Source organism: Pyrgilauda ruficollis, unplaced genomic scaffold (genome assembly GCF_017590135.1).
Source record: "Pyrgilauda ruficollis isolate IOZ18807 unplaced genomic scaffold, ASM1759013v1 scaffold66, whole genome shotgun sequence".
Taxonomy (NCBI): Eukaryota; Metazoa; Chordata; class Aves; order Passeriformes; family Passeridae; genus Pyrgilauda; species Pyrgilauda ruficollis.
In genome coordinates, this window is record NW_024528377.1 from 762,543 (window position 1) to 790,515 (window position 27,973).

General features: G+C 42.6%; 1 protein-coding gene across 6 annotated transcripts in view; it reads right to left on the bottom strand.

Annotated features, from left to right (window-relative positions):
• Window positions 1-26,691, bottom strand: part of NINJ2 (ninjurin 2) — a 48,849-nt gene extending 22,158 nt beyond the window's left edge. Inside the window, exons 1-2 of one of the 6 annotated variants that reach the window (XM_041484331.1) lie at window positions 26,408-26,691; window positions 23,059-23,137 (exon numbers count right to left, since the gene is read on the bottom strand). In XM_041484331.1, coding sequence (XP_041340265.1) covers window positions 23,059-23,137; window positions 26,408-26,547 — 219 coding nt within the window. In that variant the 5' untranslated portion in view covers window positions 26,548-26,691. Of the gene's footprint in view, window positions 1-10,451; window positions 10,511-23,058; window positions 23,138-24,240; window positions 24,335-26,407 lie in introns of those variants that run through there. The other 5 variants (XM_041484333.1, XM_041484332.1, XM_041484334.1 and 2 more) reach the window with 5 other exon arrangements.
• Window positions 26,692-27,973: the final 1,282 nt, after the last annotated feature.

Genomic DNA, 27,973 nt, shown 5'->3' on the forward strand with positions numbered 1-27,973 from the left:
TGACAAATCTTCTGTTGTTTGCTGAAAAACAATAGACATAGGATGGAAGATGCTACTGTTAAAAAGCACTTTTCTTTCAAGCTGCAGCGTATCATCCCCACATATGCCAGTTACTAAGGTTTCCTTGAAAAAGTGACCTAATTTTTAAAAAAGAATTGCCAATAGCACAGAAAACCAAATCTGCTGCACCAAATTGTGTATGTTCCAGATCTCTTTCTGTAGTAAAATATTTAGTAGCTAGTTGTAGTCTCTGCCCCAGTTAAACCTTTTTTTTTTTCCTTTTCATAAAACTTTCTTGGTTTCACCATAACTGAGAAATAGTTGCAGTATCATTTCATCATCACGTTTCCAAGATAACTAAATTGAACTCCAGTGGGGATAGGACTATGTGGGTGTTATTTTCATCTGGAAAGAGATTTGAAACTTTAAAATCAGCTAAGAAAGAGGCTAGAGTTGATGGAAAACAGTAAACTTTTTTTATTCCTGCACTGGAATTACTTCTCCTGTTGCATTATACATGAAACACAAAACTCAGCTCTTGCATCAGTTATGTGGCCTGAAGGAGCAGGAGCACGCCTGGGATGGAGAACTCTTGTCCTGAGGTTGACAATTGTCATTTTCCTCCTGACAAATCCATGTTTACTGCTTATCCCAAACCCTTGATTCCTTCTGCCATGCTTCCAATTTTTCCTAGCTACCTGCCATTTTTACCTGGTTTGTGCACTATTTTATTTCCCCACAAATAGCAGCATTAAAATCAAGTAAATAGCTGTAATGTTGGAGCAAAGTTTCTATAATGTTTATTAGGTAGACTTCCCAAAAAGTTCTCTTCCTTTCTTCCTCTCCCCTCATGCTATTGGAGTCAACTGCATTTAAGGAGGGAAAAAAAACTAACCAAGCAGAAAACAAAACCAGAGAAGCTCTTTAGGAGCTCTGCATAGCTGGATGCTTCCTTCGTTGTGTGTTATCATACTTGCCCAAAAACAAAACAAATAAACAAAACCAAAAACAACAAAAGAGAAACAACAACCCAAAAAATCTACCAAGAAATAGCTTTATATTCTTACTACAGTTTTGCTTGATCAGTGCTCAGTTGTAATCAGGACTGTTAATTTCATAATCACTAGCACTTTCAGTTCTGGTAAACTGCATCATCACGTCCACTTGCCCTTTGCTTCCTTATAATTCTCAAACACAGCATGTAACAGGAAGGAGGAGCATTGAGAGGCAACTCCTTTCATCTGTTCTCAGTTTTTTAGAGGACATTACACATTTTCCATCCTTCACCAAGGTGCTCCTAAAAATCTGGGAAGGTAATGTTGTCCCTTAGTGCTTTCCCTCATACTCCCAAGTGCAAACCAGCTGGGCTAACAGCACGTTTGGTTATCACTGCTGTTAATAAAGCACAAGCTTCTGAAAAGTTTAATAGGAATGAGTAAGTAAGTACTTGGTATTTTAGTGTTTATTAAAACTTCTAGACTTTTTAATCTCATTTTCTCAGTAGCCTCTGTTTTCTTTGGTAATAATGCCTAAAACATATTTCCAATAATTTTCAAACTGAGTAGGGCTGGTTAATTCCTAGAAAAGAGACTGTCTGTGCAAGCTTAGTAATTCCTGGTAATGACTCTGTAATTAGACTAAATGAGAGCAGGACCTGAACCCTAGTCCAGAATATTCTGAAGAGACACTGAAAATAATCTCATTTTTCATGTTAGGATGTTAAATGAAGAAGTTTCCATCTCCTACCTTGTCTAAGGAATGACACAAGATTTACTTTCTGGTCTGTTTTATGTATCTCTGCCTAGCCTTGTGTGTGATGCTCCCCATAGCCTATTTTGCAAAGCAACCAAGAAAATGATGAATGGACGTGTTTGGGAAGAGAAGCTTGGACAGAAGTTGCAAGATCTAGACAGGAAAATGTGAATGAAGACTGGAAATGATTCTAGGAAACTTTACTAGATGACTAAAAACCACAATTTCATAATCGTGAACAAGGACATCTTTGGTTAGTGGCACCTCCTTTTTAAGTGAGGAAGCAGAGGCAGCTATTAAAAATATATCAGATAAATGGGGAAGAGGAGAAGAAAGAGGAAGGAGGCAGCAATTATGTAAATGAGAGCCTGTGGAGATATAAAGAAGGGAAATACTTGAAAGGGAGCAAAAGAAACCTCTACCTTGCAGCCTAAGGACAGTAAGGCATTTAAAGGGTAACAGCAATAAAATAATTTCTAACAATAGTATGGCTCACTTGCTTAGCAGAAGATGGTGAAAGTCTCAATGATTCAGGAACAGCAGAAATAGTCAGTATTTCTCTTTTGTGTTTAAAGGGAATTGGGATGATGCAATCAAGCATCGCGGGAATGCAGGAACACTTTCCAGCCCTCACAAATAGCCATGAAAGATGAAAACCAGCAGCCATAAAGAATAAAAAAATGAAATGTTTAGCATGCCTAAACAGCATGAGATAAGTAAAAGAGCTGTGTGAGGTGCACAGCTTTCTCTTGCTAACTTTTAATAAGTCTTTGAGCAATAAGCAAACTTTTGAGTCTAGAGGAGAGTTACCACAGAGAGAGGCAAAACAAGATGACCTTGGTAACCCTGGTTCAGCTTCTTTGGTGGCAGAGGGCAAATAATGAGACAGTTTGATATAGGATTCAACTAGCAGAGCAGGAAAGGGAATAGACAATATTGTGCCCAGTGTAAAGTGAGGTGCACATTTTTTTTTTTTTTTGTTTCAGAGAATATTATTTGAAAATATTGATTGTGTTAAATGATACCCTGTCAGATTTATTGCCCTTTGCAGCCTTTAATGAGCCCCACTGATGTGATCTGTTGGCCAGAATTAGTTGGTGCTAGAGCTGGCTTTGGCACAGATGTTGAGTGCTGGAGCTGGAAACATCCAAACGTGTTGACTGCTGCTGGGGCACTTCAATATTTTTATCTGTGTCATTTCTGAGCCCAAAGTTGGCTTGTAAAAAGTGCTATAAAAGACCCTTGCAGGCCTGGAGAATTGAATATTGGGAGGCATCCTGTGACAGAGGGCACAAGGGCCATGAGGCTCCAAATATGGCTAAGGGGGCGAGTGACACTAATGCTATTTAACAAAAATCTGTTAATATTTATTTGTGGAGATAGGGAGGGCAAGAGGAGATAATTTAGCTTTGTGTGTCACAGAGTGAAACCAGCCTCTGTTGAGCCAGTGTGAACAAGTAACTTGATTCTAATCAACATGGCTATATGCCAGGTAATTTTGCCAGGTCAATTTGCATTAATATAGCACAAAATAATGTTTACTCTAACTATTTTTCATATCTAGTCTTTCTAATGATTTCTAGGTACAACACAAATGAAATACAGCTTATGAGCATTAAGAGCCATCCAACTGGAAGGCTGTTTCAGAAATGCATTTAAGGATCCTAATGGAAACAGCATTGAACGTGAGCTTGCTGTGGGACATGGAAGTTCTACAGTGATGACAGGAGCAGAGCTGTGTTTGTAAGATTAATTTGTTTAATATCACAGTGACATGAGAAACTTGCTCACAGAACCTATAAAATCTGGAGAGTGCACAGAAAAACACCCATACTAATTATGAAGATGCTATAAAATGTCTTGCAATGAGAAACTGAAAGAGATGCAGCTGTCCTGTTTAAAAGAAATATTAATTCATATTTAATTAGTATCAGGTACTAAACCAACTTTTAAATGTTGCTGGGGAATGCATAGAAACCTCCCTCTAACAGGGAGCTGAATTAAGGTTAAGTTTAAATTGAAAATGAAGACAGGGAGATAACTTGACAGGAGAGTGGGAAAATTGTCAATCTCTTGAAATCTTTAAATCAAGATGCATCACCTTCTTATGCTCCAGTCAAATTCCAGTTACTGGATTTGGTACAGAAGCAGCCAAGTGGTGCAGCATCAGCCTTACTCAGAAGGCAACACTGAATAATTCAGCGATCCCCAAGGACTCCTGAGTATCTGTTTCTCTTCCTAAACTTTTGAAATGTATTGCTGTACACTGGTAAACTTGAGTCAGCTTTGCTGCTGATACAGCAGCAATTCCACCAATCTATTTCACTGCAGGTAAAGTTAGATTTAGTCAGTTTTTCAGTTTAATCAAGTAATCGTTTGTCCTCTTTGTTCAAACAGATCTGTGGAATCAGGATATTGATGCCAGAAAGTGTAAATTTAAGAGATTCCAAAATCAAGGGTGTTTATAAGGACCTTGCCAGGTGATGATGACAAAGGTGCATTTAGCTTAATACTGGATTTTTTTAAAGAGAAGATGTATTTTCCCTGCAGTGACTTCTCTGCTTTCGTGCAGCTTCCTGCCAGAGACCATTCTAAAATCTCTGCCATATATCTGTATCTTTTATTAGTTTCCTCTCCATAAATAATCTAGCATGGCTTTAAAAGGCAATAAATTGTGGAGTTAAATAGACAATAAAGGCAGTGCATCATTCGTATCTGGTTGTGTCCTGGCATCAAAAGTTTCTTTTGTTGAATGGATTCATCTGGCTACAATGAAATCCCAAAGATGTAAATGGTGGGTGAGCAGGATTATGCAAAACTTCATTACGTTTATGTCCCTTGCAAAGGCTGTGGGACTGTCCTCACACTACTGCAGCTGCAGGACAGGCTGGATGGGTACTGAGCCACCTGAAGGATCTGCTGGATCTGCCTTTTCCTGCCATGGTTACTTCAACAGCACACAGCTGTGCTGCAGCCAAGCTTGCCCAGCCAAACTGCGGATGCCAAACACCTACAGTGATTCCTGCCCGGCTGGGAGCAGCACAAAAACACAACAGCAGAGGCATGGCCACTATCTGAGTCAAATGCTGAGCCTCAGCTGTGCTCTGCTGCACTCTTCTGCACTGCAGCCAGGTGAAGCAGGGCACCAGTGCTCCTGTCGGAGCCCACCTGGAGCACGGCTCAGCTCCAGGCCCAGCACAGGGAAGGCGTGGAGCTCTTGGAACAAGGGCAGAGGAGGCCACCGAGGTGACCACAGGGCTGGAGCTCCTCTCCTCTGCAAACACTTGAGAGAGTTGGGGTTGTTCAGCCTGGAGAGGAGTCTGGGTAAGCCTTGGGCACTTTCCTGCGCCTCAAAGGGGCCTGTGAGAGTGGGAGAAGGACATTTTCCAAGGGCATGCAGGGATGGGACAAGGGAGAAGGGCTTTGAGTTGAAGGGGGGCAGGTTTACAGCAGATATTGGGGAGAAATTCTTTACTATAAGGGTGGTGAGGCACTGGAACAGGTTGCCCACAGGGTTTGTGGACTCCCCATCCCTGGGAATGTTCAAAGCCAGGCTGGATATAACCTGGTTTAGTGGAACAAGACCCTGCCCATGGCAAGGGGGTTCCAACTCTATCCATTCTATGATTCTTTGAAGAGGTAAACCTTTTGAGGACAGGTTAGAAAGGGGCTGATGGTTAGTATGTGCTGGAACAGTGTGGTAGTAGCTGGTTTTCACCCGGTAAATACCCAACCCTTGCTGGTGTTTGCCTGTAACAACCTCAATTACATGCTCTAGCAACCATCACTGAATTTCTCGTACTGTAGTTAAAATTGTTCTGTTAATCTGGAAATAGCTTGCATCTCAACCAACAGTTACATATAATCAATAATTACAGAGTAGATAACTGTGTTTAGATCTTCCTCTGTTTCCCAAGATCAGGAAAGGGCAACGTTTTAAGCAGAAAATCTCAGTCCTCCACACAACAGTCTCATGAAGCCTGAACTCCTCTATTTTATTAATCAGTGTCTTATAGGCACAAAGTGTTTGTTCAAGATATCTTGCTGCAGAGTTTGGAATTCGCTCTGTGTTTACTGAGACCACACACTCAGTGGTTCTTACAGCACTGGAACTGCAGACTCCAGGGAGTGTGGATATGGATACTCTTGTGAGAGCCAATGCCTTGACACTGAAGCCTTAACCAGAGAATGTCCAAAGCTGATCCTGTGAGTCCCTGCAGCCTGAGGTGAGCAGCCAGGCTTTTCAGCAGAAATCTGAATCCAGACCTTGTGTGGCTCAGATCCAGGGGAGAGAGGGTGACATGCACTCTTTACTTGGTTACATTCACTTTACTTTGCTCTGATCTGGAAGGTTGATGCTAAATGCTTCAAAATTGTCTGGGAAAGTTAAAGGGAAAAAAACCCCTATATTGTATTGAGAGAAAATGTTTCAACTGCTCAAAAAATATTTTGAATGTTTTGTAACATAAAATACCAGATCAATCAAATACAAAATAAAGAGGTATTTCAAAGTGAAAAGATTAAATGTTTCATTCTGAAACATTTAGATGGAAAACTTTCACAAATTTTGGTATTCTCAACACAGTTTCAAAAAGATTCATTAGAACATTTTCCAGTGGAAAGCTATTCCATATCAAGATTTTATTCTGAATAAAATTTATAGCTGAGCTGTTATATTGCTGGAAGTAGATGTTAACAACACTTGTTCAATATTTCATCAGCAGCTCTTTCAGGACTCTGAGCTGCCTGAGGGAAAAAAATACAACCCCAAAAACCCTCCAAATTTCCTGTGAAATGTCCATATGTCACAGCTGTCAAATTGGCAACAGCAACACCAGCATATATTTGGAAAGATGGACCTTTTTTTTGTTTAAAGAGAACTGTTCATTCCAAAAAAGATTATAAAATCATTCCAGACTACAGGGGGAGAAGCAACTTCCCCTATGACCTGCTCTGTAATGAACCCAGATTGTCCACATGTGTAGCCCCACCTGATAATATTCATGTTTAATAGTTTACAGATCATAATAAAAAAAAAAAAAGGAGACTAAATAGCAACTGCTAAGGAGAATATTCATTAATTTAGATCCCAACTCAACAATGTGGTTCAGAAAACTTAGTCCAACAGTTGGAAACACATTGAAAATGGTTTAAATGTTTCTTTGTTTTTTCATCTTGGCAAATATATCCATAGAAAAAAGACTGTTGGATGATTGCATAGAGACATTGAATGCATACCACTGGTGAATAATAGCATATATAGTGGACACTGATTCCAAAAGAAATTTTAATGTGTTGAGCTATCAAATTATATTTTGGCAAAAAACTGGTGGTTAGCATTGTATTTTGTGGTCAAATGATGTCAGCCTCTGTGGACCAGCTGGGTCTACAGAATGAAGAATTAAGGGCTTCCTATCAAAAATACCCTGTCCCTGTGGATAGTCAGGTCACTGGAATGTTAGCAAAATCACTGCAGTGCATCTCAGCTTTTCCAGCTACAGCTGGGGTGAGAGATGGCTACTGCTGCAAACAGAGCATGAGTACTTTTCAAAATGCATTTAATCCCTGGAGTACACCTAGAAATGGAGGGGGAAATGGAAAAAGCACTTCTTACCTCAGCTATGTATTCGACAGTTAAATGAACAAGCAGCCCCATTTGGACTACCCTGTGTTTCTGGGCAGCTTGCAAGTTTGCACTATCAGGAATATATTCCTGAACTAACTGAGAAAGCACTGCCTTGTGGAAATGACATCCCCATATGAAAGAAATTATTGCAGCTACCTGGAAAAATGCACAGAAAGGACCTTCCTGGCAATCCTTTTCCTTTGGGAATCCAGGCTCCCATAGAAAGACAGACCGCAATGAAGTCTAACAGCAGTGTCCAGTACAGTTTTCATTCTATTAATTCCTTTCCATACCAAAGACCCTCCCAAACCATTTCTGCTACTGTGGCAGGAGGATATGCAACATGCAAACCCTCCAGATGTGTCTGAAAGTTGCTGAGGAGTAAAGCAGATGCTGCTCCACCACCATTTCCCCCCAGGACCCCACGTACCACAATCATTTTTAGAACAAGTTTTCAGTCAGCGTCCTGTTGAATCTTGACACTGAGGAGCCAGGAGGAGCAGATCATTCCAGTGGGAATGTTTACTGTGTCTTGAGGATGTCTTAGCTGAAATGGTTTAACTATCTACTTCCAGCATCCCTTCATCAAGGTCAATCAGAAAAAAGCTCACGTGGCTCCCTGTGGAACCCCTCGTGATGGGGACATGGCTGGACGTGCCTTATTTGCCTAATGGCTGCCCCCAGGCCTGCCCCTGCTCCTGAGCTCCTTGTGCCCATGCTGCTTTCTGCCACTGCCTCCAGGCTTATCATCCTTCTCATCAATCTCCTCTTGCTCGCATCCCTGCGTGTTTTCCGTGTTGCCGTGTGTTCTTGGGAGCTTTGGCTCGGCACAGCAAGGAGCCTTGTGTGCTGCTGGTTTATTATTATTATTACTAGAAAAAAATTCTGCAGGTACAAAGAGATTGGCAAGTCTTGGTAGCATAAAGTAGTGAACAAAGAGAGAGCTTTTTTGGGGGGAAAAAAGCTATTGATGCAACCTAATCAAAGCTGGCATCAAATTTCGTAATTCAAAACTGCTATCAAATCAGGCTCAAAGCACTCAGGAAAATAATAAATCCCTACAGAGTACTGAAGTCAAAGTTAATCACATATTTCTTAATAACAAGTTATTAGAAGAAATGTTGCCTTAATCAGGCTGAGATGAGTTATCACCCCTGCCATTCAGCAGCACTATCAAAGTGCTCTGGTAAAGGCCTAGAGTAGTACCCAGCAGAAGTGTTAGACTGACCCTTGTACATCATCTTCTTCCTACCATCAGGGTGGCCTTATCAGTGCTGATAACAAAGTAGGACTCATTGGAATCTGCTTTAGAATTAGAAAGGGAAGGTGGGTTTGTGGGGTTTTTTCCCCATCTTAAGTAAGATGGAGAAATAATTTTTCTTTCATTTCCATTCACAATAAATGGTGTGTGACTAGGGATAGTTGGGAACACCTGCATGAGCTGAAAAGCTGGATACCTGTTAGGAACTCGAGTGAAAGAGCAAGAAAGGCTTTGTAAGTGTCAGCTTCATGTGTCTCTGGAGTACTTCTTGCTTTGTCTCATATAAAAGTTGCAGGAGGGAATTGATAATTTCAAGCTCAAGCCCTCTCAGTGACAACAAATAGAGTCAAAATATGAATCTGCTTTGCACCCTCAGGAGAGAAGTCCCTTTCTCACAGAGTGGAGGTTGAAGAGTTCCAGATGTCCTCCAGGTTGTAGGCAGAGGAACTGAATGTAAATCATGCCTTTCTTTTCGACCCCTGTGGGTTTGGCTGGAGATGCAAATGTCCTTGCTATTTTACCCTTCAGATATTTAGCAATGCTTCTCACACCGAGAGAAGTTTTAAATCAGCAATTTAAAAACCTAAAAGAAGAAAGGCTAATACCCCTGTTATTCTTAATTAGTAAGCCAGAGCAATTGTGTATAACTAAATCAGAGCCTGGAGTGTGAATTTTGCAGGAGTTATGAAGTGATGATTAATCCCTAAATGAGGATTCCTCTCCTGTTCTTTAAAATCAGGGATTGTTCTCCCTCTTAAGAGAGGAAAAATCTTTGTTAAATTACTTTTGCCAAATCCTACTGGCAAATATCCTAGCTGGTAAAGACAAAAACTGTTGTGCTATTAATGCATCAAAATTAATTATGCCAGTATAACTGGTTATCTTTGGCACAAGTACAGAGCTTGAGGGACCAGACATGGCGCTGCCCTCTTTGTTACCATGGTAGGCAGTTATGAAAGGAGTACAGATCTGGACTTGCATAACTCAAAGCGGTTCTGACCAGATTGTAAATTTCCAGGTTAAAAGTAAAAGAAATATTCCTTTCTCAAAAGCTGTTGTTTAGGATCCAGAAGGAATCTGACCCACTTGCAGGGGGAAAAAAACTTACAGTTGAAAGAGATATGATCAATGTTGTACTACAAAGGAATTTTCACAAACCACTCTGAAAAATTCACTTGATGTGCACTTACCCTGGTACAAGGTGGTGAAATAACCTTCATATGGCACAAGATTGGTATTTTTAGCTTGAAATTCTCTGGCCATGTCTTCTATATTTGGGGCTGAATATGCAAGCAAAATAGGGAGCTGCTTCTGTGAGACTGCAGCAAACTCTCCAGCCTGGCTAGGAGGGGGTGGTCTGGGTGAGATGGTATTTGTTGCTTTAGACAGCTGCTTTTCTGGAGATTGAAGCTTGGTCAAATTGTGACCACTTACAGGTACAGCAAGGTAAACAAGTAACATCTGGGAGGTGGAAATATCTCTTTTACTTGCCAAGGATGAAAAACACCTCTTTTGATAATCCCATGGGGGTGCAAGGCTGCAGAAACTTCGTCGGGAAGTGGCAGGCAACAGTGAGCCTGACACATAAAGAATATCAGCAAAATAGTCAGGTTTTGAGCCTCCTGATTACAAAGGAACTTCTTCAAACTTATCTGCAGAGCAGCCTGCAGTCAGCAGCAGCAGCACAAGCAAAGCAAGCAGTGTGCCCTGCGCGTGTGCCAGATGTAAGCAAGCGGTGATTTATGTGTGCAAATGCCTCTAGGAATACATGCACGTGAGCTTGGGGAATTCAACACAAGAGCTTTTGGAAACCGGAATTCTGAGTTGCTTCCCACGTTGTTTGTTCTTTTGCATTGGAACAGGATCTGCTTCTGAAAAGATACAGAGTGGAACTTCACAAGAAGCTGAGGGGATAAAAGTTTTAGCTCAGTAACAAATCGAGGTGAATGCTGGTGAGTCATCTGCTAAGTTTTGAGGGCAGATAGCTGGACAAGAAATTCCAAAACATTCTTTTAGCACCACAGAAATCTCTCTAATGTCTGACCATAACTATAGGGCTGTTCAAAAGCAGAATCTGGGAAGATGGGAGTGGTTTTCAGAATTTAACTTCCAAACACAGCTGCTAAGACCGGTTTGTAAACTTTTAACCTGTCTCTAACAACAGCAGTGGCACATCTGTCACCTCTGTAGGGAGCTGAGTGCTGAAAGGAACAGCTGCATGTGCATTGGTAGGGAGGAAAAAAACCAGTCCAGTAATGGTCCTTTAAGGATTCTGACCAGGTGCCCTCCAGGTGTAGGGCAAGCAAAACTGGACAGAGAAAATGGACTTGAATGCTGCAGTGACTCAGGATGCTTGGGGAGCTCCTGTGTATTTTAGGTTAGTGGTAGATGCTGTTTCAAGCCACAGGGAAGCCATGTGGCTATATCTGATAGTGAGTAAAGCATTACACTTCTCCTAGAGGCTGTGATACCTTGCCATCATGCTACGTTCAACCCATAAAAGCTAAGCCAGTTATGTGTCATCAATTCTAATTTCCACCCTTCATTCTTTAGTGGTATTGTATAATACAGAATTATTCTCTTTTCTGCATTTGTAGCTGAGTATGCTTCTGAATTACACCAATTATTCTGCTGATCCACTTCCTGACTTGGCCGAATTATCTCAGAAAGTAGCAATAAGAAAAAAGTGAAAATAGCAGCCACAGAGTATCTTCTGTTCAACTCTGAGGGTTACACCTTGTAGCTATGATGATCTCAGAGTCCAGAGCAAATGCTCCTGCTGTGTCTTGTGCTCTCTTGCACTTTTGCTTTCCTAAGACTCTGTTCTGAGCCAATCCAGTTCAATAAGCTAAACTAAATTAAAATAAATCAATAAAAATGAAAAAAAAAGTTTAAAAGAGACAATTTTCTCCATCTTTAATGAGCTGAATTGTCTGTGAAAAGGGTTTGGCAAATTCCAGCACAAGGTCAAGGTGGGATGAGTCTGGGGGAGGAGATAAGGAGGGAGCAAAGGGTCATGGGCTGAAGTGGAGCAGGACTTCCCCCTTTTGGGAGCAGCAGGCTGTTAGATCATCCCAATATCTAATCTTTCTGCTTGTTAGTCACTGCTGAAACTGGGGCTGTCTTGACAAAACCTTCGTTGCTATTGTTGTCACCCTCATGACACAGAGGAAACATGACTTGCTTCTCATAATTTCCTTCATGTAAGCAGTGAGTAGAAATTCCAGGATCTGTGTGCTCCAGGCACAAACAATGACTACTCAACTGCTTTTGCTGTCTGAGGAGAGTGCTGTGCTGGGAAATAAGAGTGGTGTTGTCTCTGAAAGTGGCTACAAAGTGCAAGATGTAATCCTCACGTGAAAATATGAACTGAGAAACCCTGAGGGAAGGAAGCATTTATCTCAATATATGCTGTCCTCTTAAGGTCGCTTAGGTAAGGTCAGGGCAGCAGCACTTGATGATGTGTTTGTGCCAAAAAGTCACATGCAATCCATTTCAGCCATAAAAACTGTTCATGGTGCAGTAGAATTTACATTTCGCTGCAGGTTTTGCCACTGTGACACCACAAGCAACATCTTCATATGGCATGTGAAATACAGGCTGAGATTCATATGTGACCCAGAGTGATGCAGAATGTCAGGCTTTGTGAAAGGTAGCCACACTGTGGAATGGCTCACAGTGAAAAATTTTGGATCCAAAACCTCTAGCAGCTCAAGTGCAGCTGACACCAATCTCTCACTTCCGGTCCATAATTTTTCATGCACTTATGTGTGGTTATATACAGATTTCAAGTCCAGACTAGTCTCAGAAAACATACAAGAGCACGCCAAGGAGGAATTGAAGCACAGTACATAGAATTTCACATTAGAGTGAAGTAGCTGTGAATGAACTCAGCAAGTGCTCTGTGTGTTTGCACAATGTAATCATTGGTTACTTGATTTGTGTACAGGTGCTCAGATTGTGTATGTGGAACGCCAGCAGTTGGTTTACTGAAAACATTAAAAAATACAATATAATATCCCTGTAAGTTCACCATAAAGAATGCTCCCAAGCTTGCCTATGCATGTTAACTCTTTTCTGTGTGCCCTCTGAAGTCTGTACACAATAACCTATTTTCCACATCACCAAATCAGTGTCAGTATCTGTGGAGCATCAGTTTTATTCACCTCTGCTCAAGAAGCCCGTTCATCATTTGCAGTGAGCCTCAGATAAAAGACTCTTCATCTGTGTAAAATATTATTATTATTGTTGTTGTTAGGCTAGTGTTTTCAGAGGGTTTTATTGGAACCTGATGTCCTGCCAAAAGTAACACCCTGGGAATCTTTCAACAACTGTTCCTGGGTGTTCTGTAGATTACTGCTGTTTTCTCATACACCGTCCCTGGGAATTACATTCTCAGATTAGAAAAATGCCCATCCTCTTCCCTCTGTGACAGGAACTGCTGTTCTGGCTCTAGGATAGTGTTTTTTTCTGGTGACTTATTATTCAGGTTGTGTTTTGTTTCCTCATTAACCCCTTTGCAAAACAGGTTCAAAATGGAAAATAAGATTGATGTGTGAATGACCTTGTAGCATTATGCAAACACTTTGCATAGCTGAGAGTGGCCATTTAAAGGAGGACTGGTGGAAAATTGGACCCAGACATTCAGTCAGCAACTTTCAACCCTGCAAAGAGACAAAGAACCTTTAAGAGCTAAGTTTATAATGAGGAGCTATAGTACAGCATGGCAGAAATTAAAGGGAGGCCCAAATCCCCTTAGTGACAATTGTGGCTTTCAGAGATCTCCTGAGTAGTTGTTGCTTTGAGAGACCTTTGGAAAAGGGTGTAGCAAAGGAGCCTTCCTCAGTAGGAGACTGTGCTGGGGAAGCAACTACCTCAGAGCCAGAATAGGAATGGGAGGAGATTAAAGCAGAATAATTTCTATGACAATTGAATGCCCAGATTCTGCAAACACAGTCTTGTTCTGAAAAAACCATTCACATTCAGATGCTGAACATGTTTTTGGAGTGGGAAAACAAAACTTTGCAGGAACTGGAGTTTCTTAGGATTCCTTTCTCACTGTACCTAGAGTTTATCCTGCAGGTTCTCCTTTCAAGATGGCCAAGGGACAGAAGAAGTGGGAACCACTGGTGCAGAACAAATGCTCTGGATTTCAAGTGGGGTTCACTCAGTAAGTGCTGTGTACTGAAGCTGGATTCTTGTAAGGGGATAGCCAAAAGCTGTGTCCAAATGAACTCCTGAATGTTGGAGGTGGGTTAAAAGAGTTGGGGAGGAGGAAGAAAAATCCTGGACCACGTGGACAGCCTGGGCACTGGATGACTGTGTTTGCAGGGCTGTTGTGGGGGTCCTTACTTGGCATGGGCTTAGACAAACGGCTCATGTTAGTTCCCAGTTTTAGTTACACGCTGAAACATTTGCAGTACCTAGCATGAAATGACTGAGGAGTTTATCCCTGTAGTTTATTCACTCCTGATCACACCCTTCTCCTCTGGGTCTCTGCCTCCCCCAGCAGAGCTCACCCCTGCTGGAGCAGCTCAGCTTTACTCTCAATATGTTGTGCAGTAGTCCTGGGGTTTTGTGGTGCCTTTCTGTGCACACACTACAATCTTTTGTCCTTTTATTTTTTTTTTTTTCCTGAAAAAAGACCCTAAACAAAACCCAATAAAAATAAATGCCAATTCGCCTCTTTTTTTCTTATTAATGACTTCTCATATTCTGTTTGGGCACTCTGATACTCTGTTTGATTCTGCTGCCAGCATGACCAGAGAAAGTGGGCAAAAGAAGCTTTTTTTCACTCATTAATATGATTATCATGACCAGTGACTTTTAATATATATTTATCCCTATCTGACAGGGGATCTTATTAATATTTAGTGAAATAATTGTAATTGTTCTCTCCAGTTTTTGACCCTGGCACCAAATTTTTGTTTTTCTTGGGCCTTTTGAAGGCCTTTTACCTTGCAATCCATCCTCTGCCCTCCCTCCATCATCTCAATGCCTCAGCTCCTGCAGCACTCGAGTACAGAATGTGAATTTCCCTCTGCTCACAGGTACCAACATGTTAGCATTGACTGTGTATGTAACGTGTGTGCCTTGGGCAAAAGGCAGACTGAATGCTGCTTTGTAACAGATTCAACGTACCCACAATTTTAGGTCCCCAAAATATCATCTACAGCCCAACCAGGAGGAGTCACAGGGTCCTGCCTGTCCTTCACAATGCACCAAAAGGAGAAGAGGGCCTTTAAAGCCCATAGATCTTTCCATATAAAGATTGTGATCAGTAAATCACTGCCTTCTCTTGGCCTGTGTATTTGGCTGGTCCTGACACAAACTTCCCACAAGCATGGCTCTCATTTCTGCTGAATCAGCCTCACAATTACGCCCACTGAGCAGCCGATAAGGAGAGAGAAGCACTTTGTCAGCGTGCAGGGTACAAATGTATCGTGTGTGGAATTGCATCATCTGCATGGAATTGACTGGTTCAGCTGGAGGAGTTACTTGGCCAGATACTGCCCCTCAGTTCTCAGAGAGGTCAAGAGCAGGGCTAGAGACAGTGCCTTCTGATTTAGGGATAGCCACTGGGAACAGCACCTGCCAGCTGTATCTTCATCTCTGTATACCCACAACGCACCCCATAAACAGATTTATCAATCCATGGACGTGCATCTTTGATGTACAGGGCTGGTGGTAAAGCTCAGGGCTACTTGCTCTTGCATAACTCCTTTGAGGTTTGGTTGGCTGAACTTTACTTTTCATAAGTCATTTGATAATATGTAAAACAAAAAAATGGGAGGAACATAAAAATGATATTAGGCACACCAATAACAGACTGACTGGGCTCCTAGCTGAGAAACAAGTTCTCATCAGATAGGAAAACACAGGGAGGGGAACAAAGGAAGAAAAAAATTGCTTTTGGATCAGAATAAAGAGGAATGTATTGTTATCATTTGCAGCCACGGAATGATGCAATTTTTTTTATTTTTTAGCCATTCTTTGCTGTTGGTAATGACAGGGACACCTTTCCCTTCATCTGGCCAAGTGTCTGAGTCACAGATCCCACAGATGGGACAATGTCCCTGTTTGTGCAGTGTTAGTGAGGCAAGAGAGGAAGCACTCTGGGATGTTCCTGCTTCCCCCTGGCCCTAAACACCCGAGTTCACCCCCACACTGGCCCAGAGCCGAGTCCTGAGCCCGTTCCCCTTCCCAGAGGGGGTCCTGCAAGAGAGCTGCCACTTGGGCATGGCCCAAAAATCTGAACACTGTAAGACTGACTCTGCTCAGTCGCTCAGCTGGAGGCTCGTGGCTGAAGGCAGTGCAGAGGGCTTTGGAAATGAATCAGAGACTCCTCAACTCCACATCACTAACCAAAAGCCAATCTAATTAGTAGCCACCAAGACCTGTTGCCATCTGTTCTTGAATTGCTTGTCTGAGCCTGGTCCTGAGTTCAAATCTCTGCACAAGGATACAGATCTACAGTGTGCCTGTTATCTCCTTTTTTTTATGGTCTCAGCAGAATAATTGGGCATTAGATCAGCTCAGGGACGAAACACACCTCTTGCTATATTAGTAGCTCAGACTAGGAGGACGTGGGGGGCTCCATCTTCTCTGGTTTCTGGGGACAGAGACCTCTGGGACTCTGAATCTGATCCCCCCATTTGGCTTACTAGCATTCATAGACTGTCATTTTATGGAACACATCCCGCTGGAGCTCTCTTCTGGGGCTGTGCTCCTCTTTTTTTCTTTCTCCTTCATGATTTGCTCCCTATACTTAGTGAGGTTTTGGTGTATTTGTTTTGGTGTGGATTTTTTTCTTCTTCTTCTTTTCTTTTTTTTTTCTTTTTTTTTTTTTTTAATCTGCTTCTGGGATACTGAAGTAATTCCTTCCTCTGAACATATTAGCTTTTTTATTTTGGTAGGCCCATGTCTCTTTCACCTGATATCTGTGTAGCATCACCTGGATGTGAGTAGTTTTCTCCCTCAAACTCCAGTGCACCCTGGCTCCTCACAGCAGAACGGGGTAAGAGGGGCTTTCATTGTACCAGCGGACTTTGCCCATCCCTCTCTGGGTCTGAACAGGCCAGCATTATTTCCCAAGTGCTAAATCCACTCACAATGGTTTTAAATGGTTGAGCTGCTGAGCTAGCTGAACAGCAAACACCAGCGGGAAAACCACATTTCGCGAGCGCTTCAGATTCCTTCAGACCGTACGTGGAGCCATTAGGAGCAAAGTAACAGCCCTTTGACACAACTGCCTTCGGCAACTTTTTCACAACCACGTGCCAAAAAATGGGGGCTGGCTAAGGAATTGGGCCAGAGTCAACTCCCAAGAATCTAGCACGTGAGGATGGAGTTCAAATCTGTTTTGGTTGAAACAAAACAGCAGCACAGTATATTTTCTTGTAGGGTATCAGCCCTTTGCTGGGTGTCTCCCTGATCAGTGTGGATTGCCAGTCAAAGTATCACCATGGGCAAAAGATGAGAAAAACCCCAGGTGCCAATGTTGTGTAGGAATAGTTTTTATTCTATTTGTATCTGTTAACTGTTTGCCTTATTTTTTACAACTAAGTGAAGAAGAACCCAGATTGTGTATCTGTTGTCTTCTGATAATCATAGAATAACTAGATCTTCAGCTAAGATAACCAGCTAAAAAATATTCAAGAGTTCAAGCAATTATCCCATTGCAGCAAGATAGATGAAGGCCTGTGTAAAGGAGCTGCTATTTCTGTCTGTGCCCAGACATATCCCTGAAACAAGTTCTTTCACAATGATCTGGGTTAGTTTAGACACTCAGTAATGGAGGTTTCCTAGCCCAGACAGTCTTGACAATTTGAGCATTGCATTGAGGCAGCAGTAATTATTGATGGTGGTCATGAGGAAGGATGAACTTCCCTGTTCCAGCTCCAGTCAGCAAAAACTGTGTGGCCACAGCCTGAAATCACACAGGGACGTGCAGCAACATTTCATCTTGAATCAGCCAGAAGGAGGTGCAAAGTTCAAGTTGAAAAGTTGCATCAAGAACTCGTATGGTCATTCTGAGTCAGAATTTCTGTTTAACGTATTTCAGTGTGTTTCACTTTGGCTTTGGGGTTTCGTCCTACACCAGCATGGTTGAGTGACTCCAGTTCCAGCAAGAAAGAGGTGCAAACACAGCTGTGTGCCTGAACTTTGGAAAGTGTGTCAAAATTTGTTTCCAAGGGATGTTGAAGTTAACATTCAGCAGGGGAAGGAATTATGTGTGGTCTCTTATTGACAGCTTCAGTTAATGGTCTTTTTACACCGTGTGAAGTAACAGAGTGTTCTCTGGTGACTAAAAAAAATCTTCAATGATTCCTTCAAGAATTGATGGAGATTAAGAATTTAACCTCTTTGAGCAAAATGAAACCAAAGAATGCTGCTCTGTGGCAATTTGCCCATCCAGAGATGCTCAGTCTTTTCTGTCACCTTCCACTGGTGTGCCCTTGGGTATATCAGTGTTCATTTAACCATCTCTGCCTTGACTTAATATCTGTGAAATAGCAGGAAAACACCTCTTGCTCCATGTGGAGATTGTGAAATTAAATTCATTGATATGCACTCTTGGATGTGCATTGGATATGCATTAATAGCACTCTTGGAAAACTAGGGGCAGAAGAACTTGGTTTTCACACAAGTCCTGGGAGAGTATTTCTGTTCTGTTATTTTCTGCAGAAATACTCCTTCAGTAAAGCATAGGTTACAGAAGAATGGTTGGCTACCCTTTGGCTCTTGTTAGATTGGTAGGAGCAGTTATTTTTGTCACATAATCAAGGTCTGTGGTGAATTTGGGCCTTCTTTTAAAGCTCACAAAATATTATTCAGTTATGTGACTGCAAAAGAGAAAACTCCTGCAAATATGCATAAATATTAGGGAAAAAATAAAGAAAAAAACCAAGAGAGCATGAAGAAGCCACAAACCAAAACATGATCTCATTTTCTTGTTCTTGTTTCTCTAAATCTGCCAACAGGATTCCCCCAGAATTTCCAGCACTCAATGAACCTTGACCCAAGCAGCTTAATGAGAAATTTCTTCCCCAAGGGTTATTTTGGATAGAAAGTTCTAAGATCCTGTGTATAATGGTTTTCACAGCTGTAATTACAGAGTCACATATCTGATTCATGTAATTTGACAAGGAATTGTAGCTTGGCTAGTTCAAAGGAGTGTGTCAAGGTGTATGGTAAGTGGTGATGTGGATCTTGCAGCCTCTGCACTTGGGCCCTTCCATCATTTTGGTTCAAATGTTTCTGTTAAATGTTTACATACCTGAGGCATTCTAGATTACAGTAGTAGAGCTCATTTCTTGTATTGCCTTTACTCAGAGACAGTTTTATAAACACTTGACTCACAAGGCAGGCATAGGGAAGTGGCAGTGAAAATGCCCATTCACCCTTTTTGTACTTGGAGAAGCTCACACTTCTGTGTGTGGTTATTGTATGCCTGAAGTGCTGCCCATTTTTGGTTCTCAGAAGAGAAACATAGCAAAATAATACAGATTTTACAGAAAGGGCTGAGAAATTCTGTCTTGGACTGGAGGCTTCCATTTTCAGTGGTAAGTGAGGGAAAATGCTGTACCTGTGTGTCAGCTGGGGGCAAAAAGGGAGAACGGTGCATGGATCAGCTCTCAGGCACAGGCTGGAATGAAGGTGAGAAGGGCAACTATTTGACAAAAGATAGAAAAATTCAATTTAGCTGTGTTTTAACAGATATTTCACATTGCAGAGGATTCCCAGTCACAAAGACGTCTCAGTGGTTTACTGTTGGCCTGACAGGAGAGCTGTGTTGCCACCTCCATGACCAGGAACATGGTTACTCACTGCAACCAAAACTCCTTGTGCACTGGAATCTGCAAGGTGCACAAGTGTGTGGGTGGATCTGTATCTCAGTGTGTGAAATGGCTGTGTGGCAGGAGACGGCGTTCCTGAGGGCTGAGGAGGAGGAGGAGGTGCAACAAGGGAAGTCACGCTGGTGGCCAAGGAGCAGGCCAGGCCAAGCTGCTGGAGCAGCACAGGAGTGGCAGGAGGCTTGTCCTGGGATGGTTTGGCGTGGCTGCTGGCTGTCCTTGCCCCCAGACAGGCCATGGCCATGCTGACTTGCTGTCACCCTCAGGAGGTCATGGGCCCCTGAGCGTCCCCTCAGCCTCCTGTGCTGCACAGGTGCCATCCTGTCACCCAGGTCCTGTGCCAGTTCACCTCCTGCCCATCCCCACAGGGAGAGCCTGTGCCTCCTGGGCTGTGCTCCTCTGCTCTCCCTGCTTCAGTTGTGCAAGCTTTACAAAGAAATACTGCTATTTTTAATAAACTTTTACAGCAGTCAAGCTTTAGGGTTCTCATCCCTTACCTCAGGGTATGTGGCAGCACCCCCTGACCCAGGTCATTCCCTCCACCCCTCCCAATTTTCTCTGTAGAAATGTCTAGGCTTCATCAGATTGCTTTTACAGAGCCCATTTTTTGTCCCTCACCACTTTTAACATTTTATTGTGGCCTAGGCTCTGGCTGTTCTCTGGTATCAGACATGTCCAATGCAGTGTGGGACCAGGCTCTGTCCCTCACAAAGACTCCTGCTTTTCTTCACTGCCCCTCAGAAGGTGAAGTGTGAGGATCCAGATCAACCACTGCTGGTATATTGAACTCCACACGGGCCTCATTTTCCCCTGATACCTTAAAACCCAAGATGAAAAATACTACCCCAGTGTTTGGGAAAGGCCTAAGCACTTCACCCCAAGTGGGAAATGTGGCCATGTCCAGGTAGAGCAGGCAGGAGGAACGTAAAGGGAGGAGGGGAAATGTCACATCTGACAATAGAACCAAGAACTAATTAGTACTAATTGCAAGAATTAGTCTCTTTCTCCCCAGCACATTGTGACCACATTTGTCTGTGTTGTAGTGTGAGTGTTGCTGGTTTCTGGCACCAGCACAGGTAATGCTACACACACTTCCAGGTCCTGGCAGCTGGGAAGAAAAGCATAGGGTCACTCTTGCTCCAAAGTCTAATAACCTGTTTCACACTTGCTTTTTGACTAACTAGGGCACAGTGAATCTCTGCCAAAGCCCTGTAAAGGCTTTACTCTCAAGGAGCAGCCTGAAATCTTGCAGTCTGGGTGGCATCCACTAGTGAGTAATCATTGTTATGGTTAGGGCCTTCCCTGCTTCTCCCACTGGCTACACCAAGACCTGAACCTACACCAAGACCTGAACCAGATTACTGCTCTGAAGTGAGGGGTAGCTGCCTGTGAAAGGAGGTATTCCATTGTCTGTATGCTCTCATGGCAACACAGTCAGGGACAGGTGTGTGATCCTCCCAGGAACAACTGCAGGACAGCAAAGCAGAACATTAACCCTGACAAAAAGTAGCTGGTTGCCTTTGAATTTATCTCTCTGTACCAGCTTTGCCAGAGTTCAAATGAACGGCGTAGGTGATGGAGTGTGACCCTGGAGTGGGATCCTGTTTGAAAGGCTGGAGTAACTGAGTTAATCAAAAACACAGTGAGATGAGCTCCTGAGACTCTTGATGACTGGATTGCACACAATGTACAAGGATGCCACGGAAGTGGATTTTTCTGAAGCACTTAGATTTCTCTTTGAAAGGCTCTTTCTCAATGGAGATTTTCACTATCCAGGCCCAAATTACAGAGCCCAGATTATGCTGCTGAAGCCACCTGGGGCAGGCCATTGCTTTGTTGGCAACACGAGACTGCCACAGTTCCAGGAATGGGAGAGGAGAGGAGAAGTCCTGGAGCACTGGAGAGTGCAAACTGGCTGCTGCAGAAGCAGGTGAATACATGCCCAAACCAGGAACTCGTAAGCACATCACAGCCTTGAAGCACAAGTTAAAGCCACAAAACACCAAAAAACTGAAAGTCTTGCCCAGCTGTGAACACACTCTGTGTGTGTTCAGAGTTAGACTGAAAGTGGGATGTGAGAGATGGGATTTACTGTGGTAAGGGGGGGCTTTCCAATTGTTTTATGGGCATTTTGGAAAAGTCCACACTGTTAGACCTGTAGCTGACTTCTATTTATCTGCCTTTCTAAAGTCTGCCTGCTGTAGATCTGGTCCAAAACTGAGCACTGGAAGTAAACTATGCAATTACTTTAAATATTTTTTTTCCTTGCAAGTTACTTGTAAACCTGTCTTTATTTCCACAGATGTATTTTCCATTCAAGGTACTCATGAAGCAACTCCTGCCAAAAAAATTCAGTGTAGGGCCTGTTTTCCAGAATGATTATTTTAGCTGTTTACTCTTTTTACTTTTGAAGTATGAATGATTCCCTAAATGGTGAGGTATTACTTCTGCTTCTCATCCCAGAGGATTGTAATTTTTTTTTTTTTTATCCAAAGAGTAAGAAACTATAAAAAGAAAGACACAACATACAATATATGACCTCTTTTCCAGTACGAACACAGATGACATTTCATCCAGCACACATCCCTTAAACACCCATTTGTACAGAAGGAACACCCCTGCAAGAAAACATAAAAATGTAAATCTAATAAAACTGTGGAGCCATTTAGTATCAGCTGCTGTACTGGGAGTGTTGGAATGGTGTTGTCTCAGTCACCCCCATTCAAAGAATGGGACATTGGCTTAAGTCACCAATGAAACAGGGTTGTGTTGAGATGTCAGATTGTGAGCTGCAGCAGCTGAGGTACGCAGCTGAACAGATTTAATGGGCCTTTTGCTGCTGGAAAGAACTGTCCTGCATGGCTCCCTCCTCCCTTCTTCCCCCTGCAAATCTCTGTGAAAGGGCTGGAGGCGAGTCAGGAGGGCAATAGCATAAACAACTACAGGCAAATCAGCCAGAGTGTTTCTATCAAAGCCATACTTCTAATTTGTAAACCTGTGTTTCCTGAAGTATGAGGAAACTGGTGATGGGCTCTTGTTGGATTGTTTTGTTTCTATCTCAAATGTGTTCTTCAGATCCCAGCTATCTCAGGATGTACTCTGCTGTACCTCACCAGGATACTGCTCTCTGCCTAGTTTCTTGTCAATGACAGGTGTTTAATAGAGGAAGGTGAAAGTTTCACTTGGAAGCCACAAATAAGAGATGTCTGGGGAGAGAAATGCATCATTCAGATTAAATAATGTCAAAGTTTTACCTTTTAATAGGTAAACTAACATTTTTAATTAAAATATTTTCATTCCAGTTTTATTTACTGTCTTAGCACTTTTCTGGCTGGCATAAATCATGTAAGGCTGCACAGTCTTGTGTCTTTTTTCCATTTCAGCACCATTTCCTTTTTGCATCTCTCTCTACACCATTTGAGGTTTTGCTGGTCTTCCTAGAAGTCAGAATGGGAAAACAGACTCCTTGGAAACACACAGAACAAGAGAATTTTTGTAAGGGAGAAAGTGGATTAATGGGAGATACTTCTTGCTGTTAAAAAGCAGTCATAGGTGCCACTTACAGAGAGCTGGTATCTAATTTCTCTAATGCAAGCTGCCTCTTGTAGTCTGGTCAGCAATTGTGCCACGGCCTGTAGGGAACTGAAAAGTTCCAATATTTATTTTTATCCTGCTATTGGCTTATGGAATTTGAAGGTACCTTTTTTAGCTTGCATAACTGTAAATATTGTTACTGGACCTCCTGACCCCTTTTCTATGTTTGCTCGCCCCAATATTTGACCTCCTAACCTGCCCCAGGAGATGGCAAATTCCACAGGCTGATGACATGCTGGATGTGGGAGTCCTGTTACAGACACTTTCAATTTTGCTGATTGAGCTCCTGTTCATGCTTCAGAATAAGCAAAAAAAAAAAAACTATTGGGGACTGATCAGTTCTCCTTAGAGCCTTCTTAAATCTTGATGGCCTTTTCCTGCTGTCTCCTACATGAGGACAAAGGTCCATTGTTTTTATTTTAGTTACCTGCCTAGCCTGTCCATGTTGTGTAAGAAATGTTAGGAGGTACTGGCAACTGCTTCAGACACAGGACCCTCAGTCTATAAATAAAAATTCCTATTTCTGTATTGTATCAGTCAGCTTTCATGGCTGCTCCTGCTATTCCATCCAGGAGCGATTTGAGGAGGAGTGAGTCAGGCGTTACAGCGTGCAGTGCGCATTCCCCGAGATCTTCCTAAACCCACAGCTGGAAACTTCCCAGAAGATACCTGCTCTGCATTCACTGCTCAGAGCAGGGACTCAAAAGAGGGTTTTAAATGTGCTTTCCACTGAAAACCACTTTTTTTTTTTTTTTTCCCTCTGCCACTGACCACTCCTCCCCTTACCTCACACTTGTCAAGTCACATCATTTACAGGACTCTCTGCTTGTCTCAGCTATTGTCCTGAATCCTGATTCAGGATTCTGCCAACTACACCAATTTGTCATGAACAAATTATTTGGGATTTAGATCACTTCAAGAATCATCGTCAAAGATATTTGTGAAAGTGGTTTTAATATGATGTTGTAAAAATGTGACTTAAAATGTTTGATGGCAAGCTTCAGTCTGTTATTATACAGCACAATCATTTGAACAATGATTTCAAACTACCAAGGCACAAGAAAAAACAGTTACTGAGATAAAATCAAAGTTACCAGGGCAGAAATCAAAGTTATCATACTACAGGGTTATGTGCAGCATCAATCACTTACCAGAGATCTGCTGCTGGTAAAAGGTTTCTGCTTTGAGAGGCAGCCTTGAGGGTTGTCACAGTGCAAGGGGAAATCACTGCCATGCAGTCAGGCTGCTTAGCCAGGAGAGCTCAAAGAAGGCTCACTCAGGCCTTTATTTATAGAATAAAGTGGTTGGCTTGCAGTCAAATTACATGTGATAGTAAAGGTATGCATGAGACTCCTTGTACCCACAACTCACTTTGTTCCTTGATAAATGAGTCTTGGAAAAGTTGCTCACTATTCATGTGTTAATCGCATGATTGGTGTTCCAAGCTCATGCCTCGGTGCTCACTGGGTCAACTCTGCTTCTTTGTGGATTTTCAGAAAGCAGATGGAAACCAGAGGAGTTCTTGGTCCATTTGCAGCTTATGCTTTCACATCCTTTGGAGTCTGAACCAAACTAGATTCGTTTGATCAAGGGGTTTTATTTATTACACCAGTGGGTAACACTCCCTCTCCTGAAACTGTATTTCCTGATCATAAGCATGCCAGAATCTGTGTGCATTCACCTGTGTTTTGTGCTGCCTGCTGGCTTCCCCATGAGGAGTCACAAAGGAAACTTTAGCAGCACAGTTATTCTTGGGGCAGTTGTGTGGTGGTGCACACTCTACACCTCCCTGCTCTGGAAACAGATGGGACGTTCTTCTCAGTCATGCAACTCAAGGAACCTTTGGCCTTCTGGACTTACTTATTTGAGTATTGTAAAAATGTTGGTGTGATCACTTTTGGCTCTTCACTTACGCCTCTAGGTGGGTTGAAAGAGAAAACTCTAAACCAAAAATTTTGCAGTAGTTTATAAGATTTTTAATCAGTGAAGCTGATTTTTTTCATCTATTATACCTGGACTTTAAATCCATGATAGACCTGAAACTTTCCATTGAGTGGAGTGATTTAATATGCAGGGAGTTAATTTGACTTTTTGTTTAGCACAATTTTCTTGTCCTCTCTTTACCATCAGTTCCTGGCTTAATGATGTCTATATTTTTCCTCTTATTGTCTAGTTCTAAGAAAGACTAACATTTATCTCTCCCTTAATATAGTCTTAATAAAGTACATTTTCACTGTCATAGCTACCTGTGCATCTTCCTCACTAATTGTGTCTCTTATTGAGCATAGCTACTCCCAGGTCTTCAAAAGCTGCTCTGCACCTAGTATGTCACTGGAGATACATTCTGCAGGTCTGGGGAGTCTCAGTCCTTCTTCCTAGTTAAGGAACATTGTCCTGATTATTTCCAAGGGCACAAATCTTACCATTTTAATTTCTTTGACATGGGCCGAAGAAAAATACTTGTGACCCCAGAGTGACTTCCCCACTGCCAAGTCTAAGAATGATCAAGACAATTTCAGACAGAAAAATCAGCTGCAAAGTTTGGACCCTTATGCCACCTACTCAGGCTGGAAGCTGTGCCCTAGGCAATGCTTCATATTCAGCCCTTCACAGCTGTCTGAAGTGCAGATCTGGATTTGAACTTCTGAGGTTTGATGGGTAATTTGTGATCTGGGCTTTTGATTCCATTTCCTCTCTTTTTCCCAGCCCTTGGGTAGTTGCCCTTTCTGAGAACGCACGCTGCACACAAGAAACACCCTTCTTAAAAAACACAAACACTCAGAGTAGGAACACAGAGAAGTGAAAGAGCTTCACCAAGAAGTTTTGTTTCTCTGTAAACTGTACATAGGAAACCTTGGCCTCTTCACTCCCTCAGTATTTGCTGTATTTATTTCTTTTTCTCCTCTCCAGATTGAGAGTACTTTCTGCCAAACAGAGAAAGGCTTTGTGAGATGAGGGACAGATCAGACTTATGCAGCTTGTAGAGTATGTGCTGCCTCCTTCTGAGGGCTGAAGGCTAATCTCTTCCTCCGCTGCCCTTCCTTCCCTAAAAAGCATATCTTTTTAGTAATATCCCTCTTCTAACCCTTATTTTTTTTGAAAAAGGCTCATAACTGCTCTTGGCAGAACACCGCAGACATCCTGCCACTGGTTTTTCTTCAAAGGGGAACAGAGGAAAAAAGCAGAACTGACTTTTCAAAGGAAATTTGCTGCCAGAGCTGAGGAGCAAATGATAGAAGCGATGGATGTTTCCCCTCAAATTGGGGCTCTTCCCTCCCACTTCCCCCTCTGGTGGATATTTCCCCAAGCCAGACTCACATGAGGGTTGGTGCTGTCCCTCTCTGAGGCCATCCTTGCGTCCCCAGGTCTCTGTCCCCGGAGCAGCCGGAGCGGAGCGCTCTGTGCTCCTGGAGCCTCTGGAGCCAGGGCGCAGCTGCTGGAACAGTCCTGCTATTCATGTGCCGGCAGCCGCCCCTGGCATGGGCTGGGGGGCGAGACAGGGGGTGGCAGCCGATTCTTCATTGTCCAGGCAGCCCTGGAACAAGTGCCCCTCTTAGACTTTCCATGACACTCGTGTTCACTGAGTGTCCGCGCTACCTCTGCGAGCCCAGCTGAGCCCCATGAGCTCACTTGGGCAGGGACGTGGGGATGCAGCCAGTGTACCAAGAGGTTCCTGGCATGGGCTGAGAAGCCACAGCAGCCATCCCAATCTCTTCCCTCTCTCCCTCCCTCCTTCCCCAGCACACAGCAGAAGGTACAGATAAAAAACCAAGAGGTGAAAAAACAAAGTCCACAAAGTTGTGCCTGCTAGTTGCTGCTGCTGTTGCTAAGATAGTGTTACATCTCAGAGAAAATTCACACTTTATTCTTTTAACAGTCCCTTCTTCTCATTTTCCTCCCCAGCCAAAATGCCCTTCCTTTTCCCTCCCCAACATTTTTTTCAGTTGAATTTGATATGTCTGGTCTTAGCTGAAATGAAAACTTGCTTTTCGCTGAAGTTAAAAACAGCTATGAATGATGCTGGAATGGAAATGTGTGCAGCCAGAATCAAGTCACAGTGTAGGAAAACATGTTGCTATTATTATTAGATGGGTTCCTCAGGCAGAAATATCAGCAATAATTCTCTAGATTTTAGAGAAAGTGCTACTTTGTGCTACTTGCAAATCAGGTAGGCATGTTTGGCTTTTGAAAGAGAATTTCTGTAGTTACAGTAGCACAGAAAATTTATGGTAAGGAATATATTCTGTTTAAACAGTTCAGCCAAATGCATGTTCTAATACTCCAGCCTGCCTAAAAGTGCTGACAAGTCTGTCAGTAGATGATCCTGTTGCATTGATGCTTCCCAGCAAAAGGCCTCATTTTGCAGTGAAAATACTAGTGCTTAGTACTGCAAGTTCATTTCAAAATGCTGATGAATGTAACCCCTCTGCATTCCTCTTATACAGCTTTTCTTTTTTTTTTTTTTTTTTTTTTTTTTTAATGTACGGATGTATGAGCTGAAGCAGTGAGATGTGTTTAGGGACTGGGCTAGTGTTACACAGGAAAACAGGGCTGGGATACAGCTCATTTCATCCTTAGGATTTGGCCTAAGGCTGAAAGCCCATCAGGAACCATTAGGCTGATTCTATAATCAAAAGCCACCACCAAGGTTCCTACTTTTGAATGAAAATTGAGGTCCCTGCTTCTTGTTATCACTGAAGTGATTGTTTGAATTCTGCAGGGAAGTGCAGGTGAGGGGAAAGAGATTACTCATTGCTGCTCTTCAGCACGTATTGGCTTTTGCCTTTTTTTTCCCCATAGTATAAAGAGCATTTAACTCCAAATGCAGCCATCTGCTCCTGTTGTTGACTTGCTGGCCTGCTAGGAACCTACATGTTAACTAAA